At 44.7% G+C, this 23,713-nt stretch overlaps 1 protein-coding gene across 1 annotated transcript in view; it reads left to right on the forward strand.

The window, feature by feature from the left end:
• Window positions 1–233: 233 nt before the first annotated feature.
• The window catches only part of LOC144109679 (uncharacterized), a 41,383-nt gene continuing 17,903 nt past the window's right edge, over window positions 234–23,713 (forward strand). Inside the window, exons 1-4 of the mRNA XM_077642479.1 lie at window positions 234–363; window positions 3,426–3,467; window positions 12,155–12,184; window positions 16,349–16,750. Of these exons, the coding sequence (XP_077498605.1) occupies window positions 351–363; window positions 3,426–3,467; window positions 12,155–12,184; window positions 16,349–16,750 (487 nt within the window). The 5' untranslated portion in view covers window positions 234–350. The remainder of the gene's footprint in view (window positions 364–3,425; window positions 3,468–12,154; window positions 12,185–16,348; window positions 16,751–23,713) is intronic.

Consider the following 23,713-nt stretch of genomic DNA (forward strand, 5'->3'; position numbering starts at 1 on the left):
AAATCAGTTTTCACGGTGAGTCCTGCGTACAGAGTCACTGACAGGACAATCACACTCTCTCAACCGTGAGGTCGCTGTCTCTCCTTAATATTAAATAGCGATTTCTCATCGAGGTCAAAAAAGCCCCAGCAGCGACAAAGCTGAATAACAAGGACATTCAACCTCATAGCTGGAATGTCTTAGGCGCTCCTTTGTGCTCGATGAAGGTACAGAGATTTTAACCAGATAAATACGCTTTGAGCATTCATGCATGAAGATCAATCCAGTAAGCGAGACCAGAGAACTCGCAGCAAGTTCCCAACAATTCGCACAGCTTGAATCATCACTGGCGCGTTCAACCAATTCATCTGATGGCTGCAATATGTAAGTACTGTACGCTGTTTCTTAACTCAAACCATTTTCTCATATAAGGCACAAGGATGCAGCAGCAACAAAAAGTTGCTGCTGCCAGAATATTTGGCGATTTCAGTATCACCAACAGTTTCGCATTATAAAGAGGAAAAGAGGAATGCGCGCAATTACCTCAGAGGAGGACGGTCAGCCCTCCGATTAGTTCATGGGATACCGATCACCAGCTACCGTGAGGTGATGCATAATATGCAGAAGTTGCGAACAACGGAACTAGGCATGTAGTGGTCTGCACTGAACGGCAAAAAATAACAGCAGAAATCCCAACCAAGTAGCACGTTTCACTCCATTAAAAAGTTAAGGCGCATGTAATAACATGCTCATGTGATTTCATCCCATCATCTGCTGTTTTCTAATCCGTTGAAAACATTTCCAAAATGAACATTTCAAGCGAGATTGTTCTGCTTTTTATGAACAAAAATTTTTTGCGGGGATAGAAAGTTTTTTTGTGCAACTAAGCGAATATCTAGCAATGGGGCTGAGCAATATAGCCGAAAAGAATTAAACGCCATTTCCTTTACTTGGTAATATCGCTCTCTCATGGCAGCCGGCTTCGGCGCACATTGGCAGGGGGCACAAAATATAGTCAGAATAGCAACACTGTACATCTCGATAGACACGATAAGGACGTATCGATTGTGCTGTGTGCAGTGGCAGAAATGGACATGATGTTAACCAAGGCGCACATGTTTCATTACAACTCCAGTTCAAAGCAATAAGCTGTTTTTAAAAACAATCAATAAAATCATACTCAGAATATTCATCACAAAACGTAGCAACCACTTTTGCCACCGGAGCGCTGGCTGCGGCAGGGCAGCTCCAAGCATAGCGGCTGCGTTTTTTATTTTATAGATACATTTTATTAGATTTTTGAGCATCGGCAAACAATAAAAACACCTGCAATTTATTGAAAGCGCGAAAAGTACGCAGCGTCAAGTTCATGTAAAGGACATTTCAGTCTTTACAGTGTAAGAGCATAGTGTGGAAGTGAACTAAACTCACTCAAGGCATCTTGCATGTTGTCCGCAACGAATACGAAGTGTGGAGCAGTCATGTAGTAAGTCCTTACTTCCTTGGCCACTATCAACATAAATTCTCACCAAAACTACTGGTTCTCGTTCCTTTCTTTCGCCATAGTGTTAGATTCCGAAAAATAAGCGTATATTTTCATACACTTTCCGACAGTAGAAGTCGCTTGAACTTCTCGCTGAGGAAGAGTTGGTGGCGATCGTGCAGTTGGCTGGAGAATAACGGAAGCTTCAAATTGCATACATTTAGAGATTATGCAATCACTAAGAAACATAGTAAACGAAATATTTATGTACGTTAATAGGGCTAACGCCACGAGAAAAAGCAGTGACATAGGCACAAGGTGTCGACAATCCAACGGCTGACAGCACACATTCCGTAGTTAAATGATCGGGGCGTGTTTGGCGACTAGTATTGAATCAAATTTAGCAGCCGTGAATTTTCACTGTAAGTATCGGGTACTCAGATTGGTTTGCATGCTGTCTTGAGTCCCATTGGCTAAGGCTAAGAACATGCATGGCAGAGTAAAATTGTTCTTGTGCCATACCCTTGGGAGCGTAGCTTAAAGTGCAAGAAAAAGTATTAGAAAGTTTTCGTTGAATGAAAACATGAAATCAAAAGCTTTGAATCTACCTCTTCTCCTTAAGGCAGCTTGGTCCTCTGTGAACAGTTTTTTTTACTAACCGCTAGCCTAGGGGACTAAGCTGGTGGTTAAATAAGGCCGATTCCCACAGCCCAAGCACATTTCCCTGACATTATAATATTCCTGTAGGCCATGACGCGGGCAGTTTCTCAACAAGAATAGCCCATATTAAAACACCATTTTTTCCGTCATTATCATCAGCCTAACTACACCAAATGTTGAATAAAGGCCTCTCCCACATATCTCCAATGAATCCTGTCGTGTGCCAGCTGCGGCCACCCTATCCCCACAAGCTTTTTAATCTCATCCGCCCACCTAATTCTCAACCCCCCCCCCCCCCCTGCTAAGTGTGCCCTCTCTTGGAATACCGTCCGTGATCCTTAACTTCTTATTACATGCCCTGCTTATCCCATTTTTGTTCCTCTAGATTTCGACTAGGGTATGACTAATACGCGGTTGTCTTCTGACCCACTCTGCCCTCTTCCTGTGTCTTAACCTTGCGTCTACCATTTCCTTCCTATAGCTCACTGTGTGGTCCGTAATTTAATTAATAATTACTATCTTAATACCCTTTTTGTTAGCCTCTAAGTTTCTACATTCAACGGTGAGATCCCTCTTTAAACCATCGTTCACATAAAACGCGTGAGGTTTGTACCAGGACAATATTTTGATCGGCAATATGTTTTTTTGATATTTTTGTGTCGCATTTGTTATCTATATATTTCATTACGGCGCTAAAATGTGTTTTGGTCGCCAGGCTTGGACAGGCTTCTAAAGGACAGTGCAATGTTTTCGGCTCCATCGGTAATATTGAACACATCTCCCCTTTAACAAGCAAAACCACATGTTGCTGAGAGAAGAGTGACCATCGCTAAGACAGCCGTGTATTTTTATATGACGATTTCTCGTATCCCCAGCGTAGACATTCGTGAAGTAAAAAGTGAATACTTGCACATGCTGATTATTGCTGGGCCGATACTTGTCTGCCTCGCTCATGCGTGTCTTATATAATTGATGCCCTCATTGATTGATCATTGATTGATGCTCTCATATCATTGATCACTTCACGCCTTTGTTGCCTTTGGCATCACTTCGAGGCATACTTTTCATTTACACTGGTAGCGTAACCGCTATATCACCATTAGTTTCTCCCAAAAATGCCGCCTCACAGACATGCACTGAAAAAAATTGCACGTAGAAAGTGCATGAAGAGATTACCTATTCAGTGGTCCTGCGCAAGCCTCGTATTTTTTTTTTCCACTTTTACGCTTTGATTATTACGCCTCGAGCGCCTTTTTTGTGGTACAGAAAAAAAAAACTCGCTAAATTGTATTCACTTTTACAGGTGCCAATTTTCTCCTTCGAGCCGTCGTGGTGAACATAGCAGGTAATTCCAACTACGAAGGTTTCTTTAAATGAAGCTGACGTATGCCAAAGTATTCCAAATCCTTTCTTCCCGCGAAAAAAGAATTCCAGAAATTAGAAACCTTTCAAGAATGTCGCCACCAGTCAGAGACGTAACATATTATATATTCATGTTTAACGAAGGAGAGAATTCTCCTTTACGTAGTTAAAACGTCAGCAAACCCTTATTATTTTCTTAGTTATGTGTCAGTCTAATTGAACATTGTGCCTTCTTTGCAGCTGTTGTAATTAATGTAAGAAGTGTGCCCCTGCAAACAGTCTAGAGCCTCCTGTATGCGCGGGACGGGATAAGCGTCCTAGCGCGTGATCTTATCAAGACGGTGGTTTTCCACACAGAAGCAAATATAACAATGTATGTTTTTTTCTAAGAACAACTGGTGACATAAGAGGGCTGGTTGAGGTCTGGCGCTAATTTTGGCTACACACGATAGGAGCGCCCCCGCAGCAGCACGTGGGCACCAGTGTCGATGGGAAGTACGACAGTAGACGTTCGGCGCAATGAACTCTGGCGAGATTTGAAGTAAGAGTGGAACTGATGAAAGCCTGTAAGAAGCTGTGTTCGTTACGGCGGAGGAAGATCGGCGTCGAGGGACAGAAAGCACACTTCGGTAGAAGAGGGAACTGAGTCAGAGAAGATGGGCTGAGCCCGTTCATGGTGTCGTGCTGTGTATAATCAGTCTCTTCGCGGATGAGTGCAGACGCAATGGGTTGAGAAATGCTTCAACATTATTCTAGGCGCAAAACGAAAGGGTAGGGTAATCGGTTACAGACCAGAAGTACGGAAAGACCGCCGGATGTGGTCAGTACGCTGCGTGGCAGTGGAAGTGGAGTGGAAAGATATGGGTCAGTGTGAAGAGGACGGTGATGTCGCTAAGAGAGTCGCAAGAGGAGAGGACAAGAACGGTAGAATATGAAGGAAGGTTGACATCTTTGGCGGCGAGGGCTTTAATGCATAAAACCGAAGGAGTAGCGTCTGGAAAAAGATTGAGCAGAGCAGAGAACCCGACTAAGCTCTAGCGCAGTCTATTATAGCGGCATGGCGCGACGGAAATTCCCGGCCCAGAATATTAGGAAGAGAACAGGAAGGCTGGTCTACGAATTCTCGCATATAGAGGAAGTCCTAGATCACGACTCGAGTGCTAAATGCTACGGACGGCTTTATGTGCTCAGCGCTGTGCGTGCGCAGTGATGGTTCCGCAGTTGGCATATTCGTTTTCTTGAAGGAGCGACAAAGCTTTTTTTTCATTACGGAAATCGCAGCCCCGTGTGCACAAGCGTTATAATATAAACGCCCTCGATACAAAATTCAGTAAGATTATCAGGTAATCGACGAGACCTTTGAAAGTTCGACGGGAGCGAAGTTTTCGCCTCAGAAACAGCGGCGCCTAGTTTTCATCTTCTGTAGTATTAGCGCGACGTTACATAGGAAAGACAGAGCGGCTTCGGGGCGATGGTCAACGGTGGCTGCAGTGGACCGAACACTAAAGGGAAAAGGACGACTTGATGGCGGCTCAGCAGGCCCGGAGTTTTGGCTCCTAGAAGGCCACTACCCGGGAGCTTAAGGAGGTGGTGCTGAGGCTTAGAGGCGACGAAAACAAAGCCGTGGCACATGAGCAGGCAATCCGCAAGTGTAGAAAATAGGCCGGTTGTCGACGGTGCGCCAGAGATTGCTGACTCGCAGAGCCCTTCAAAGGTATGGTGCCGCCGCTCAGACATCTGCTGGAGGAAAGGCCAGGTCGGTGGCCGAGGTCTGGCGACGACCTTGGTGTATGTCAGCGGAGCGGCGACAGGTGGTGCCGGTTGGGTGAGCGGAATATCCCCAGCAACTTGATATTTGATTGCATGTCGGATAGTCCGAGCCAAATATGGTGGTATCTCTGAAGGGTTTGGTAGAAAGGAGACGTGATCCACCTCTGCTTTGCGAACCAATTTCTTGATCAGTGGCAGCGGCGAGGAGGTGCCGGCTAGTAACCTCAGCCCAGCAATTGACTCAGACTCCTTGGGGTGCTCACGAGTCACGATCCTATGCTTGCACAGTTCCTCGAAACTTTGGCGTAGGGCGACGACATCAGCAATGATTTCCAAGTCGCGTGCTAATAGCACGTAAAAGGCCTCGTCGTCGATGCCCTTCAAGATGCGTTTAATCTGGTCATCTTCCAACAAGCGTAAGTTTAAAAGTTTTTAAAAGTAAAGCACATCTTCTATGTAGCTTTCCAAGCTTTCGCTGACCTGTTGAGACCGTTCATGCAAGCAATGTTTGATGCGCAGCTCTTCACCCGAGCGCTGGATTAACTAGGCGGGGTGGGCTAAGGGTGCTGCCGCCCAGGGCCTCACCTCTGGCATTAGGAGAAGGGGGCCGATTTATTCTAACCTTCTTAGTATATGGAACCATCGGCAACGTAACTTCGAGCGACATGTATGAAGCGAGGAAACCAGAGCGAGCAGACGCCCCCCCCCCCCCCCCGCCTAATGTAACAGCATGCGTTTAGCCTGATCATTTCGGGAGAGCTTGTCGAGCTGCAAAAACAGGTATCCCCCGCCACCCCGGCGGCACCCTTTTCCTTATGAAGCGAGGTGCGTTTGCTTGGAAGTTTTCGTGGTTTCCTGCCAGTCCGCCTGTCCAGTGCTGTCTGGAGAGCAGGGGCAAGGAGGAAACACCTAAAACATGTAATGGGGGATGAGGACCTAAATTTCTCTCGCCCCTAGCCACCACCCCGCCACCCTACACCTCACAAATAGTTCCGCCGCTGTCCTTCTCATAGAAAGGATGGGCTGCAGTACCCAACAGTGCCTCCCATTCGACGTTTCTTTACCGTGACGGTAAGTTGGGCGGGGGAGGATGAGTCCGATAGCAGATGACAATGAGTCAGATGGCAGAGTCTAGGCAGGAAAGGAAAGAAGATGTCACACGGGCTTTTGTCTGCATGGCGTGGCGCATAGAATGTTCACTGTTTGGGCTAGGGTTGTGTGGTAGAGTGGAGGGGGAAGTTGGAGAGCTGAACACAAAGGCCTGTCTCCAGGGCCCATTCCTGCCTAGTGGCAGCCCACCCTCGCGCGCGCTCGAAGGAAAAAGTAGGTCAGACTGGCGGCCGAACTTTCCAGAAAGAAGTAAAATATGACTCAGAAGTGACGGAGGGCGCACAAATTCGCCCACGCTAGGAGTCACCCTCTCCCCTTCGTTCGCGCGCTCGGCGTCGACGGGACGAAAAAAAAACCGAGAACCTCTCAGCACAGATGATTGCTCCTAGCGATTAGGAAGACGAGACCGGAACGGGGAATGGGTGAGTTTGTACGTAGGAAGAGGGAAGTTGTACAAGGAACGCTATGCGTATGTGAACGCCTGCTTTGGCGCTAGTAACAGACACGCACTGCGCGTCTATGAAAGCAAGTTGATCGCGGGCTGCGATTCAGCCCCGAGCCGCGGGTTAAGCTTGCATAAGCCTGCCCGCTGAGGTGCTCCCGGGGGACGCACCACTCTCGGCCAGACACGGACCATGCAGGCAGCGTGCGCCAGTCATCGGGACGGCCACCGCTCGACTCCTGCGGTGATGTCGGACTGACGAACTGCCCGGTGCGGTGAACAATTAGCATCCATTCATGCGAAAGCGCTCGGTCGGAAGCATCAATGTAGTGCGTCTAAACGAAAGGCAAAGTTATAAAGAAAAGAGCGTGAAAAGAAGCTACCAAAGTTTACAAAGTAGCTACTGAATGCAGCTTCCGCGGGGCAATATGATCGCTCTACCCAGAGTCCGTGTCAAACTCCCAATAGTACCGGCTGTGCTTCTGTGGAGGATTTTCCGACTCCATCACCTCGATTTCCTGCCAAGAAGCAAGGTTTAACTCATCTTGGTTGTCTGGATCTCGTGAAAACGGTGCCAACCTCGGTCTTCCATATTTCTGAGCAACCGACGCTAACCGAGCCCAGTCCTGTTCCTGAGTCTGCAGCGTCTATGCTACTCGGCCGGGCCCCTGCCACAGAACTCCAGGTGTCCGGTCCGCCACGCCCGATTTCTACTGCTGCTGATCAACAGGTGCCAAACCTCCCCGATGAGCCTCCTTCTACTAACGAGCGCCAGGAAACAACACTCTATGAAAGGAATCGCTTGTTTCCGGTTAGTTTAGCTTCAAGTGATCATGTTCCCACCCACAAAGTGTGCCTCGAGAGGACGAATGAGACGGCTTCTCGTTGCGGCAGCACAGAAGTACAGACACCTCCGCAGCAAGAGGTACTTTGCGAGATTCTTCGAAGCGACCCTGCTAAATGGCCGGACGTTATGACTGAGAGCTTTCGGAATGTATGCCTTGAGAAAGGGTCATTTTGTTTTCGTAATCGGGAAGAAAATTTTCCGTCTTCCGAAAGGCAATACAAAACTTTAACGAAAATATTTTCAAATAATGTTTCGTAATTACTGTTAGGAATTTTCATCTATATTCTGGTGCATTTTATATATCTATTGCACATTTATCGAGTAATGTGTATAATGATTACTGCAGTTTGATGCTTGAATCATGCGTCTCCTCATGGAATTAAACTTAGTGATGCAAACAAAGCCTATCTTCAGAAGGATTGACATCCGAGCTGTGTTGTCTTTTCTACGTTCTTGTTCGTCTTGAGTGCACGAAATGTTTCCTTAAAACCTAGCTTTTGCTGAAAGCAGAATGCAGATTAATCACAAAGTGAACATATGTTTTAGTGCTTACAACAGCACGCATTTCAAGCAAGTTTTGTTGTTTTCCTTATAATAATAACAATATTAATAATCTCATTGATCGCACTTCGTTCTTTTTCATTTGATGAAATTAAAATGAAACATGGCATATTTCCAGTTGCGTAGCAGGCGACAAGGGGGGGGGGGGGTGTATAGTGGAAGGGGGCCTAGATACGCATTAGCCCAGGGCCTCCTTTTTCTTAATCCGGCCCTGCTTTACTCTTTTGGAATTATATCCACTATATCTACCTCGCGTTTCTAAGGAAGTTTTCCTTCTCTAACGTCTCTCTATGCGTTAACAAAAGAAAACAGTACGTACGACTGAATACGAGAACTAGAAGATCTAAGAGTGAATAGCCTGCTTGGCTGGTCTCTCCGTATCTTCAGTGTATCCTTAACTCTGGCTGTACTTGTGGGTTTAGTAACTGAAGTAAAAAATATTTTTTTTTCCTGCAACTATCGAGTCAGTCATTGCAGGTAAATTTTCACCGGGGCTATTACATATGCATGCAGAACCATAAATAAGTATTGAACGAACGCGTAAACGTATTACAGCATTTAAGCCTTGTCTTCAGTTTTTTTTTTATTATGGAGGGCGCATTCTACGTGCAGCATGTAATAAGTGCGGCTGGATTTTTTTTTTTATTGTTGTGATCAGTTTTTTATACATCACTTGTTACATTCCAAGAACACTGAAAAAAAGTCAAAATGGGCTTTCCATTGAATAAGCAGACTACTCATGAAGCGAACATCTGCTATCTCATTCTTTGTACTGCCGCTAAAGCGCGGGCGTAAGTAAAACAGATTGACACGTCTTGAACGCAGGAGGTCGAGTTTAACGCCCTTTGAAATCTTCAAATACCACTCGAGCATTGTCTCGGTCATGTCCATTCTTTAAAAGACAGCGCTTATTCAGAGTGTTTAATGGTTTGAAATGTCATTGCAGCCATAAGCAAGGAACTTTTCCTATCTTTGTCAATCTTCAAAAAAATTTCTCTGTAAACCGCAAGGATTCAGGCAACTGGAATGCTGGCAGATGCCTTCTTCCCAAGAGCTGTGTTTTTAAAGAGGCAAGTTATTAAAAAACTGTAACATATGAGGAAAATGACAGCTGATACCCAACCTACGTGACATTTTTCGGTATTCATTACAGATATAGCTTTCTTTGCAAATTGACCTTTCACATAACATATGTGCCTTAGAACTTTCAGTTGGTGAAGCTATGTGCGCTGAAAGTCTTATCGCTGCGTTTTTCTTCCTTATTATAAAAGAAAAAGTAACAGGAAGTTACGGACCCCAATAATGATATCCCCCTGGGAGGAAATGAATAAGCAATATGAATAATTGTGCATGCACAATAGAAACTTTGTCCCATCACCTTAGAACACACCGCACACTATCAACTGTTTTCTTGCCGCTCAAAGAAATATCAAACGTACATAACTTCATAAAAATAATGTAAAAATTCAGGTTAGTTTGCGTTTCCTCCACACTATGCGCTTAGTTCCGAAACAAAGACTCGACGAGAGAAGTAAAGTTAGGAAGCGCAGGTAATTCATTCCAAATTTCCTCAGGAGTCACATTCACATTTCAAATTTTTTTTCTGGCCCATTTGTAAAGTTGATAGGAGTTCCTCAGGCTATAGAGACCGATAATATTTTCAGATTGCAACTGGTGCACGCAACATTCGTTATTTGGCGTTAAATCGGCAAAGCCCCGTCGCAAAGGAAAGTTCACATAAAAAATCCACTCCCCGAACAGCTCTTCATCCTCATGTAAAACATCAACACGAGTGGTGTTCAAGACCAGCTGGACCCGAGCGACTATCATTACGATCGCGACATTCCCCTATCTCTCTCGGAAGAGGCATCGATGTGTGGCTTAGAAAAATAATTAGGAAAAAAAACTTATCCTGCCGTCGCAAACGGCAAAACAGATTACACGCGACTGCATCGATTTCGGGCTTCTGGTGACTCCAAGTAGTCATGTAACACCCATCCTCAGTCTGTGCATGATGATACATAACTGCAGGACCACACTCTTGGAGCAAATAACTGTTTTAGTATCTTTTCTGGTACACTCCTAAGTCGAGTGGAATTTATATCTACACTTAGTCGAGAATTTCAGAAGTCACTTGTCTGTGTAAACGCTTCTAACACCTGGCGCCGCGGCCTTACAAGGGCTGAACGCGGAATACTGAATGCTATATTCTTTGCACTAATTGTCTTCTACTAGCCAGCTGGGGCTAAAATGTTGACGGTTTTAATATATATATGACCTTTTCTTATTTCATATTTCATGGTGTGCAAGCATCACATTGGTACATTCACATGCTTTTTATGGGCTTCTCGAGTGCAAAAATTGTATCGTTGAAGCGATTTCAATTTTTTTTGCGATTTCATGCTTATTCCACATTTCTCCTAGATTCACTGGAACGGATATATTTTGTACCCCATCGCCGGGAGTTGAATTACAAGCCCTTCGTTAGGATAATCATGCTGTCCGTATATTTTGTGCTGTTTTCTAAGCTGCAGTATATTACGTGTTCGCCATATACTCGTATGGGCCTAGTTTCTCGCCCTGAGTACATCTGTTGCACGCAGTAAGCCGATGGCGTTGTGAAGGAAATATGCATCTTCTTTTGCCGTGTCCTGAAGCCAGTACCATGTCATGTCCAAACAAAAACAATTGTATGCTTCATCAGTCTGTCATTTTCAGGCATGTTTAGTTACCGGAGGGTACTTCCATCTTAATGGTTGTATTTGCTTGCATAACACGCAGTGAATTCACAGCACGAACTCATGTTCAATTATATACCGGAATTCATATTATAAAAGCAGGTATATCTCGACTATGAATTACCACCAAGTTAGACTTCGGTGCGGCCATATATTAATCACATCTCCAGTCAATGTAGGTCCGCCTGCGAAGCGTTTGTTGAATTTTTTTTTTGAGAAAGCTCTGCGAACGAGGGCAATCCAACAATAAACTCACTCCCGAAAGGAAAATAAGCCCTGAAAATTTTCGCATCGCGTGATGAGCGAGTCTCTTGGAAAAAAAATGTCACGAAATTGGCCAGAAGCAATTGAATTGCACGACCCATCGGAGGACTTAATCACTGTAACAGAAATTACGTCCAGAAAGGGTTAAAACGTGACCTAAAAGAATAAAATACTCATACCCATCATCCATTGCAGCTTACCGTATGTACTCAAAACCGCTGCATCATTTCACAAGCGCTCTTGATCGACAGGTGCAGCCTTTGGTAGGTAGCAACGGCAGGAGCAGACGTTCGTTACCACTTAGTCTGTTTGGTTCTGTTTGCTTCTACGTAAGTTGTAATGTCCCACTGCGACAGACGGGCTAAGAGGGAGGTCGCAGAGGCGAGTTCCCGATATTTTTCGACAATATTTGTTTCCTTAGTGTCTACCACAAGTGCGTTGTTGCATTTACGCCGTCATTGAAGTGCAGTCCATGATGCATGGGTTCAATCCCTGTGATCCTTAGACAAGCACCAGAAAGCAACGTTTACTCAGTTATCGCGGCTGGTCCATCCAAATGGCAGCATCAGCTGTATATTATTACTGTCAATCCTGAAGAAGCAGCTCAAGTGCCTCAGCATAAGAAACGCACTGAGTGAATAAAAAGCACGATCTAAGTTGAAGCAACGGGAAATCGAACGTTATGCTTATAACAATGTGATAAATACGTAGAGACTGTTTCCAGAGTAGGACTTTATCACACTCAAAATCAAAGCAGTGCTGCGTATACTTTCTTAGTTTCTTCATACATGGGAAAATCATCAAGCCGCTACCTACGGATGCCGCTACAGACCAAATTTTTGAGCGCAAAGAGAATATGGCTTAACTCGAAGTAAGCATGTCATTAGGCAGACTTTCAGACAATTTTTTTGATAGAATTGCCTGTTTCTTTTTTGCAGTTGCCGAGGGGAGCTGGAAGATTTCGCAGGGTACGTACACTTTCAGTTTTTGCAGCGAATTTCGATCACTGTTTTTCTTTGATAATTAAACTAATACATGTGCAATCAACTAAACACCTCTAGATGTGCTTTTTCATGAGCGAAACATTATTCTAACGCTCTTATGAGGCATTGGTCAGACCCAATAAATCCAGAGCCGGAGGGCACAGTGCATTAAACATTTAAATGTGTCGAATGAATTCCTGGGTAAACTTTGTAAATTAAAAAAATTGACGCGTGCTATGGTGAACACTCTTTAAACCTATTTAAGAATTTTAACTGATGGCTCAGTACACTCAAAAATACTTGTATAGCCAAAAAGGGCCCATTATAAAAATTCAGTATGAAAGGTGGTAGTAGATGAATTTTTATGAACGCAACTATAAACACAAGGGGGGGACTTTGTGTTAAATTTGAACTTGGTGCCATTTCCTATCATTCAATGATTTCAGTTTCAATGGGAGTGTACTAGACCCTAGAAATATATAGTCTAAGAATTATGGTGGCGAACATGTATATCATTTGACTTGACAGCAGAAAAGGAGGCGTAGAGCAGGAATTGAGTTGCCATCTGAACTTTAAAGGAAAAGAGAGATACATCGTGTCACTTCTCATGTCCCGACATCCTCTATACATTTTTGATGTCCGCTTTCTTAGTCGCCTGCTTATCTGCCTCAAATTCAATGAATTACAGACATACTAAGAAAAATATCTCAATATTGTCTTGCCCCCAATGCCTGAAAACTGCCTATTTCATATGCTGCCAGTTTCTAACGAACTGGTCACCAGGTTCAAATTTCCTTCAAGAGTCAAGAACGATTGCCGTCTAGAGCAAGGAGAGAAAGAAAGTTAAAAGCATGAAATATACAGTTTGAAGATAAGGAGCAAGCGCATGCGTGATAAGATGGACAAAGGAATATCCTTATAAAAACCCACATTTAATTACCACATGTATGCGGTATAATGTGCCAGCTCAGAAGCTTCTTTTTAATATGCAAGTATTTGGTCTGACAGTCAATTCACATATTTTACTAGAAAATAAATGGAAAGGTCAATTTTTAAACGTTTTTCGAAAAATCGCGGCCGTAGTTCGATACCATTTTTAAATGTGTAAATACTTCGCAATCGCAGCATGAAAAGATTGGTAATCAACAGTCGACCACTACCCTACATATAACGAAACTTTTGGGGGACATTTCCTTATATTCTTCGAATGCCTATACTACTACTGTGTAGTTTAACAAGACTTTGAAAAACAGTCACAAAAGACATGCCATAGGCAGTGAGAGACGGTACGCCTGTAAATGTTTATCTGTAGAAACCCAGCATGAATGCACTGTCAATGTTGTTTGAGCTCGTGCAGAAAAATTACTGAAAACAAATTACGCACAAGTGCCATCGAAGAGTTGGTACACGCGCAAGTACCACTGAATGTTAAACCATCTTAACACATGCCAGGAACTTTCTGACAATATTCGCCTTGTCAGTTTTGCGGAATCTCGTTTTTGTGCAGCATAGGAAAGCGCCCTAACCGTACAATAGCTAATCCTTTGAAGCTCACTTCTTAGGTTAGGTGAAATGGTTTATTTTCCTACCTCTTCTTTATTTATTTGTCTTTTAATGTTCTGCTTAGACGCTCAGTGTCGTGAGAAAGGGCTGTTGTAAATAAAAATGGAGATCAACGCATTACTTCAATAAATGGAGTGTTCAGACCATGTAATGTGCCGAGCATGTCTACTTCACCTTCCCATGCGCACGTTGCACGAATTTCTACACAGTCTCATTAAGAGTCTGCCTGATGTGCTTGGAGACCAGATAAACAATACTTATGTTTTCATCATCGTATCTTAGTGTTGTCATTTCAAGCTAAGTCCAATTGCTCTTCTTTGGTGAAGGTAACGGTTAGCAAGATGCTTGTGGATTTTTGGTTGGTTGGTTGGTTGGTTGGTTGGTTGGTTGGTTGGTTGGTTGGTTGGTTGGTTGGTTGGTTGGTTGGTTGGTTGGTTGGTTGGTTGGTTGGTTGGTTGGTTGGTTGGTTGGTTGGTTGGTTGGTTGGTTGGTTGGTTGGTTGGTTGGTTGGTTGGTTGGTTGGTTGGTTGGTTGGTTGGTTGGTTGGTTGGTTGGTTGGTTGGTTGGTTGGTTGGTTGGTTGGTTGGTTGGTTGGTTGGTAACAACTTTATTTAGAAGTCCTGCAGAGCTTTCGCCGACGGCGCCTTAGGCCTCCCACGTGGGGACGTTGAGGTGTTGCCTCGCCGTCGCCTCGCGGGCCTGCTGGACGGCCCAGAGTTGGTCACCGAGGCTGGGGCTGCGCAACGCAGCGGCCCACCGCGGCGGGAGGGTTCCGGAATTAGCCCCGTCAGGGTTTTTGAGCATGTGGGGTAAAGTTGCTATAGCAGTGTGCCAGACCTCGCATATATTTGTCGAGTATGCTCAGGGGTAGAGTCTGCGGTATTGTGCCTGGTTGGGGTACGTGAGCGTCTGCAGTTGTCTGAGGGCCACCGCGTGCGCCCTGTCCAACTTGTCGTTGGGCGGAGGGAAGGTTCGGCGGGCCATGCAGAGGGCCTTCGTAATTTTGTTGTAGCTGGTCAAACAGACTTTGGTGCTGTCCTATGGACGACGGTGTGTCAAAAAAATATTTCGTGTTGAAGAAATGCATGGCGGTAAACATAAGAAGTAAGCAAGAATCATTATTACTGAAGTTACTGTAGCCACAATTTTATTTAATGAGAAACTAACGAGTAGCTTCATCGAGCAGCAACAAAGGCTAAGTGGGCACCTATTTAACGTTAGCTGTTACAATGCGATAGCACAAGAACCTCGTTTTCAGCTGCCATGCACCCCCACGCAAATCCTACAAGTTCAGGCAGATATTTAGTTATTCCATTTTGCCACCTCTCAAACGTGACAGGTGGTGGGTCACAGCTGATTCTTTAGTCTGTCAATCTTTGTGGATGACAGAATTCTTCCTGCCCTAAACGAGAACCTTTTGTCACTCCCTTCCTTCAATTAGAAGAAGCGAGAAAAATTCTTTGTGTACAGTCCTGCGCCTGCCATTCGTGGCAAGTGGCGGACAGCAGCTGGATTTTCCGTGCACCAGCCTTGGCAGCTGGTACGCCCTGGTGCCGTCCGCTTTACATTCCGGATTGCATGTAGCCAAGTGTAACACTTCTGGTCGGCGTGGGCACGTTGGGCTCTTATGCTATCTCATAAAGCCACAAGGTGTAAATAAAGAACGACACTTTAGACACACGCTATAAAGACGGATCTGCTCAAAACATACGTTGTGAAAAATAAGAACCATGAAACGAACAACGCATATAGGTCGCGTAGCGATACACTACCCAGAATTGAAGACATATCCTTTAGGTCAGCCGCCAGTGCAGCGCGCGCTGCAGTTCTTTCGATCACTTGCCCAAACAGCTTGCTATCTTTTCTTAGGTTGTTGAAACGGCTTTCTAGGCTGTCCACTGCAAGATTGTGCATAAACTGAGTAGTATAGTGGTAGAGGGGCAAAGCTCTGCCTCAGTCTGCATCCTCCTTCAGCAGATAGCCGAGCCTCTACTAGAGCAGAGACATGTAAAGTATTTTAGTGCCTTAGAACTAGATTGATCACTAGCAAGAGAGCTGCTGTGCGTGCTGGTGAAGCTCGGCGTAAGAGGCGCAGCCTCCGGTAGGGCTCTTGACAAGCCTAGGTTGCTTTTCTCGAGCAACCTCTTCACGACCAGTCAACTGCCGCCTGCTATGAGCGGAAGTTTGCTCATAATTAAAGTTTGACACCTGCCGCGGCGGGAAGATTGTAATTACGCCACAAGGCTCGCACCACGTCACGGTCGTAATAAACTAAGCCAAAGGAAAAGAAAAACAAGGCTGAACCAAGGTACAGGCAGCATAAGAAATAAAAAGGTCCACAAATAAAGACAAAGGTTAGCTAGGACAAGCGGTCTAGTGCACCAATTTTTTCACCTCCCAATCCCACTCACCTCAATCTGCCGGTCAAAATTCGAGTCGTTGGTTTTAATTGATCAAAACACTAAACACACTTGCATAATTTCGACAGCGAAAGACAATGTCTGTAGAAGTTAAGTGGTAACGTTGTTTCCATTTGTGGTGTAGCTTCCCAGTTGCAGCACAATGATCTCTGTTTCTTTCTTCCAGGTTCAGGTGTGCATTACAAGGAAGGAATAATGGGCAAAATTCTGGCAAGCCTTTTCGCACGCAGAGTTCCGTTTTTGCCGGACCATTATTTTGCCGTCCGCAACCCCTTCAATGAGAGCGACACGCTGTTCAGGTTCAACCTATCAGATGGAAGACTCTTCTTGAGGGGAACTCTGGCGCACAGAGAGGACAGCAATGTTTGCCAATTTACGCGCTCGCGAAGCCCTGGCGGATTCTGCCGGCTACCCATCGCTGGGAGCTTTGCCACCTACAACTGCACGCTTTCCTACGGAAGGCATGTCAAGGACAAATTTCAAATCAAAGTCGGCACGGAAGAATATGCTCCGGAGTGGAACACTCCTGCTGATGTATCTATGTACTTCACCATAACCAACTTTTCGAGTAGGTGGGCTTTGGAAACAATTGTTTCATTGCAAAAAAAGTTGGTTTCTTTAAAAAGTAAGCAGCTCATCCCGGCAATAAAATAGAGTGGAGAGAAACCGAAGGAAGCAAATGAAGACAATCTGATATTCTGATTACCATACATTAGAATATTTGTGTTGACTGAAATCGACCCACTGCTGTCGCCAAATAAAGCCACCGCCATAAGTTTTCACTTGTAGAAATAGCATAAAGTTTAGCTATTCTTAGTGCTCTTGCCATGCGTGCAGAATATTTTCTAATAATTATTGCCGTTTTTTTTAATCTTATAGTCCGTTACGCTGTTCTAACCAAGGAAAAATTGTTCGTCATTATTCGCAACCAATCTAGGTTTCAATCATCTAAATAATATTCGCCAGTGTTAACAGCCTGGGGCAGCTGACGATAGCAGCATGCAGATTAAAATCACACTTAAGAAGATTTAAACACATAATATTTTTCTCGTTCTAATACCGTCATTACTAGGAAGCAACAGAAAGCAGTAGAAGTTACATGCAAGTTACGCCTCATGCAAGTAACCTCTGTTTAATGAAGTTTGTTGGCAGATTCTTGGCACACTCTGTAGTAAATTTTAGTGCGGCAGCCCGAGGCCTCAGTCATTGATTTCACTGATGTTCCTCCGAAACCGGCTTGACCTCAAATAAACCGCCCTTTGGCGGCGAATCGTTTCCGAACATGCGATAGCGCGAACCGATCACCTTCGCTAAACACTTCATTAGACCGCTACGCCATCGCGACAACCGAACATCTCGTCTGTCTTACTGTTGTTGTTGTTGTTGTTGTTGTTGTTGTCGTTATCTTTGTCAACTTCCGTCCGCGCACTATGAATGAAGAAAATACCGCTATCGCATTACCCTTCTAGGTGGCGATAAGTGGCCCTGAGACTTGCCACATAGCGCTAAACAGACACGGACGCAGGAAGGTAGCGCCCGTCCTGTTCAGTTCAGTGACGGTTCAGTTAGTGAACCATCTCCAACTCGCCCAAGCTTCCATCCTGCCCCCCCCCCCCCCTCCCAACCGAAATTTTTTATTGCGCTGAGCTAACGCCCCACCTACCGCAATAGCCGATCTTTGCTTGAAGGCTGTGTGACCTTGAAAACCGAGCCTCGAACCAAACTTAAATATATAAAAAAAGATGCTCACGCACCTAATTCCTATTTCGCGTAACAACGCTAAATCCCTCATTATTCTCCATTGTGGCTATTCAGTTAAGAATTCAAACTACTTGTTTCCTCGTCTATAGTGCGGGTTTACTTTGAATGTGAAGTGAAAGATATTGCACATACATCCGGAACACATCACGAGCGCTTATCGAACGGTGACAGACTGGCTGATCTGTTGCCACCTTTAATGACAAGAGAAACGGTCCGTCTTCTGCCGGCATACAAGAATCATGACTATATTTTGTAGTAGCTATTTTGCTAAGCGAAAAACAGCAGAACAACTTGGTTTACATACCTGTGTTACATTGTGGGGTAATGCGCTGCACAATATTAGTGTAAGTATAATGCCTGATTTCAGATAGAAATGTAGAAATACCGTGGTCAAGCCGAACGTGTAAAAAAACGCGTCTCGAGTCTCAGACCAAAGTCGACATTGATGTAGCCTAAGCACAGGAATGGCATCATTTATAATTCTATATGGATTGCTGTACAAGCTTTCAAAGGTCTCCTCGGTTGGTTGAGCGGACGCATAACACCGTACCGTGCTGACTTGGTGAAATCAGCTTCTCTGGACAACCCTAAGCATTATCAAAAACAACTTTTATTTGATTTTAAACGGAGGGAGGTGCAGGTTTGTTTCTGAAATATTTTGTACATGCCTGCTCATATATGCGTCCAGCATGCGGAAATAAATTATTGGTGTTCGGCTTAAGTAATCAAAAATTCAGTCTTCTCTCCTTTGAAGAGAAGTTAGAAAACCAGGAAGCAAGGTTATTATGAGAAATGTAACAGTTAAATTTGCACTTTCTCATTAGCAAGCTGAAAGTATATTCCTCAAGGCGGGAAGGCCGTGGTCGCATTCGCTTGCCGTAGTTGAGAGTCCTGGCGAAGGGGGCGCTTTCACAAGCTGCGGCTGCACCAGTTGATCCAAGAGCGTTTAGATTGACGCGACAAGCGGTGCCGCTTGTGCTTAATGCGAGTGCCATCGCATGCTACTGAGCCGGAGTACCCGTGTTCGAATCCTGCCGCGACTTCCGCGTGTCGATGGAGACCAACCCAAAGGGTGCCCGTGTGCCCTTTGCTGTCTGTGCTGCGCACGTTATAGGTCCCCAGGTGGTCTAAGTTATTCCAGAGCCCTCGACTACAACACCTATTTCTTTTTTCACTCCCTACTTTATCCTTTCCCTTGTGTACACCGAGTTGTGAGAGAGTTACTCAACCATCTCCTTTCCTCAAAAGCCATATTTCAACGCATGCCGTAAACGCCGCACAGATTTCTCCAGCTGGTACAACCCCCCCCCCCCCCCCCACGCTCTACAGTGACATTTTCCGGCAATGCAAAGACGTGACCCCGAGAAGAGGAGGTGACAGGCGGAGTTTTAAGCGGGCCAGGTCGGCAAGGAAGACAGTTTAGGATGGACAGGAGTCACTGCAGGACAGGGGCGTCGTTATTCTTTATTCCTTTTTTACCTCGCTTAGGCCGAAAGTGGTACAGAAGGGGGGTTGCAATGGTGAAAAAAACGTCTTCATTCATGCAGCACACTTGCTGACCTAAAAGGCGATTCCGTTCACTGATAGAACGTACAAAAAATGAATTTGCATACTTATTAGCTCTGGTACGGTATTCCAAAATCTTAAAGCAGTGATCAATACAAGAGACATAATAGGGTCAGGGTAAATATTTTCCTTTTGAATTTCGGTTTTGTTATAAAATATTTGACACCGCATTTTAAGCAGCAATTTTCTTCTTGGAGAAGAAAATTGGTAGAGGATACGGTGGGGGCATCGACGGCGAGGGAAAGGCAAATACCGCTGCTCCCATAACAAACGGTTGTCATTAGGCATTGCGAATACGGTATCTGTGTAGTGCGTAGGAGCCACGCGACGCTGTCGAGAGAAATGGCGGATATGAACGTACGGCCGTAAAGTTGACGCCGGTGCAGCAATAACTTTCAGACGCTGAGGTTCTGTGCGCCAGCATTCCTTCTATTGATGCAGCTGGCTGGTCATCGTAGTGCGAAACGCAAATGAAGAATATAAAACGTGCTGGGCTGGTGGCATTTCTTGCTGCATGAAGAGAGAACTCTGCGCGGCGGAGACGGACGAGAGTGGTGTAGTGCCTTGATGACGGTGACGGTCGGGCGTTAGCTTTGGCGGCCTTTGTTTGGCTGCATCAGGAAGAGTGTGATGAAAGCAGGGCGGGTTCGGGCGGGTGGCAGGAGGTAGCGGCTTGCATTGATTCGGAACCCACAAGTGATTGTGAAGCAGTCGACGGGAAACGACCGAGTGGTTCGCTTTTGTTTCTTGTATTGATACGAGAAGATATTTTTCTGAAGATTGACGTGCGAGAAGAAAGCGTAATGTGCCGTGGCTTCCTGCAACCTTTTGACATGGTTTTTCCTAAAAATATTAATCAGTTCAAATTGCACATCGCCTCGAGCATAACCGCCGCTGAAATTCATGGTTGTAACGCTTACATTCGGTAAAATTTTTGTAATATGTGAGAAGAACCTAGACTAGAAAAAAAATTATCAGAAGTTCAAGTTAATCATTTCGAGGCGACAAACAGCAAGAGTGAGGAGGCGAGAGGAGAAATGTGAAATGTAAATACCATAGGCATCTCTTGACTTAGAATTGTGAACATCAGTGCTATCTGGTGTAAAATTAGATTCGGAATGCCATTGCGGAACTATAATTCAACTGCACAGGGCTTACAGAATGACGCCGGAAGGTGCATATTTTAGTATTTTACTAAATTGGTTTGGTTTTTTTCGTTTCAGAAAATGCGCTCTTAGTCCTGGACAGCGTGTTCGTGACGGAGTTTGTCGTGAAAACAACGTCGTCCCCACCATTCAAGAATTTCACTGTTTTCAACCGATTTGATTATAATGCAACACTTATCCTCAAAGTGTGGGTGAATTTCACTGATTATGTGTATCGAAGGTGCAAGCAAGACATGAGAACTTTGATTCGACTTGTATACAGTAAAAGAATGAGGATGGCTGCTATTCGTCTTGGACAAATTGACAGCACAAAACTTTTGGAGTGACCACCCCTTTCCGATAACCCTGGATATATTGCGACATTTCAATGAACAGAATGAACGAACAAGTTAAACCAGAGCCTGCGAATAACCACTGCTTTCGCAAAAATATATATCAATCAATGCGGTGTTCTCTCAGTATGCGCGGAAATCACGGCTTGGATTTGGTATGATTCCTTGGGAAGCGTTCCTAACGAATCGCAAGCGCCCATGAAGCCTATTTTGTGGCAGACAATAGACTATTTGATGAACGTTATTATCATATCGCAAAATTCTGGACAAAGGTGTTTTTGAACGGGAGCCAGTTTATGATGTAAATTTTTCACGTATTTTAAGATTTCACTGTAACCATCAGTATATCCGCAGATCTACCGCCAGCAGGCTTGCAATTTTTGATATTAATGTTTTTTCTCTCGTCATAAGTGTTCCGCATTGGTTTTCTATGGCTCTCTTAATTGCTCGAAGCCAGCGATGGATGCAAACTACAAGAAAGATTTTCATACACCTAGGAAAATTGGACCGACATCTGCACAAAAATACCTTTCAATATCCCTATATTAAATTTTTTTTTGTTCAGAAATGTTGGACTTGCAATAATGCTATTACAAAGAATATCGGATTACCATCTTCACTTGTCTTAAGCTTGGAAATATTGCGAGAGCGTTTTCTTAAAAAAGTTTATCTTAGCACCCCGAAGCATCTGGGTGTGCGAAGCTTCTTGGTTTTGTTTGATTTGATGATGTTGTCGGTTTTTTGATAGGACCAGAACAGCTATCGTCAAAAAACACCAAGAAGAAACGCGTGTATTATTTTATTCATCCTAGCGTCAAATACCGTTTGCTCGAGGCAAGGCGAGCGCCATGTCTAGGAAAAGCTTTCACCCATTCCACCAGCGGTGGGCACACCGCAGCAGAAGGGTCGAACCCCGAAACACCAACTGGTGATGCGGATGCTCAAACTACTTCCCAGCACTGCGCTATTTTTTATTGAAAGGGGAAGGCAATAAAGAAAATTCAAGTCAAGTTTGGAACAGCAAATGTGCTGATAGTTTCAACCCCTATTTACTTCATATACGGCAAGGTGCACAGAAACCAAATATAAACTTAAGGTGACGATGGAGCTTTGCCGAAGTCATTTGTGTCCATGATTGCACTTCGCTAAAGAAACAGGGACGAAGACAAATACCCACACACACACGTAAACACAAAAACTGAGCTCTGTGTGTGTGCGTGTTTCTTGTCTGTGTCCTTGTTTTTTTTCGCGCCGTTAAATCATGAACGAGAAGCACCAACTAGCCTGCTAGAAAACCCTTCTTCATTTGTGGCAACAAAATTATGTATGTTTGGGCCCACAAGTTCTTGACGCAGTTGTTAAGCACGCCAAAATGCGACGACGCGTTGCCCATACCTCATAGGCCACCAACAAGCATTTCAGAGGAACATGACCACCACTTGCATGAAACTGCATGAAATGTGCATGAAACTTTAAGAGCAACCCTCAGTACCTGCGTCCACACTAGTTAGCTCTTCAGCTTTTACGCCATTGAAACTAAACTTGAGCATCATAAAACCGACTTGCCACACTAGTTGAAGTAAAATCGTTGTTATAGATCTAAGCCACGTAAGTCCAGGGCATCCGCAAGACTCCTCCTTCGATTTGAAAAGTCCTGAGAGTCATCGGTCAAACCGTACCATGATCAAAAACACGATCAGGTAACCAGTCGTCAGTGGAGGGCAAATCTCCACAGACGGAACGCAAAAATATTTTCTTTCTCAGAGTTTGTTTAGGGGGATTTAACGTCCCAAAGCGACTCAGGCTATGAGGGATGCCGTAGTGAAGGGCTCCGGAAATTTCGACCACCTGGTGTTCTTTTACGTGCACTGACATCGCACAGCACACGGGCCTCTAGAATTTCGCCTCCATCGAAATTCCACCGCTGCGGCCGGGATCGAACCCGCGTCTTTCGGGCCGCCAGCCCAGCGCCATAACCACTCAGCCACCGCGGCGGCTTTTCTCAGAGTTCCACTGTGAGAAAAGGCCGTAGACAGCTTTTTAAGGGGAATATTCAACCTTTATATGCCCGTGTTTTAAAATTTAGAAACACTACATGCAATATTTATTTCGTTTTGAAACTATCGTTCTTAGAAATTTTGTTTCCACATAATTTATCATAATTGAGGTAAATATTGCAACTGCAATTTTAATTTTGGCCTATTTAACGACCTCAATATAATGCTAGTAAGTGGATATATTTTAACGCAGTTGCTGCACAGTGTTTGCTGAGCCCTTTCGTAGAAAAATATGATGAAATGAGCAAAACAGAGCAAAGCTAAAGAACGTTACCTGGTAATATTGTGGAAAAAATGATGAACCGCAGCCTGTGCGTCTTTCTTTGGCAGCGAGTTTTATACGAATGTTTCTTTTTTCGGAACACTGGTGTTTGGCAGTAGCAGAATGTAAAAAGCCCAGCGGTACTCCTGCCTTATAGTCTCTCGCATCACGCCGTATTTCGAGATGCGTGAGCGAAGATTTGCGAATATAGGGTAGCGCATTCATGGGCAGTGTCCCAAGCTGCACATGTTGAACCCACCGCATGCGTCCGGGCCCTCCCCTCCCAGCTACGTGTGGGGCGTCTTCACAATGACGTGTCTCTCCTGATGACAGCAAATATTGCAAAAAAAGGGCGAGCGCACGCAGGCTGTGGTGCCACAACCCCTC

This window comes from Amblyomma americanum, chromosome 11 (genome assembly GCF_052857255.1).
Source record: "Amblyomma americanum isolate KBUSLIRL-KWMA chromosome 11, ASM5285725v1, whole genome shotgun sequence".
Classification (NCBI taxonomy): Eukaryota; Metazoa; Arthropoda; class Arachnida; order Ixodida; family Ixodidae; genus Amblyomma; species Amblyomma americanum.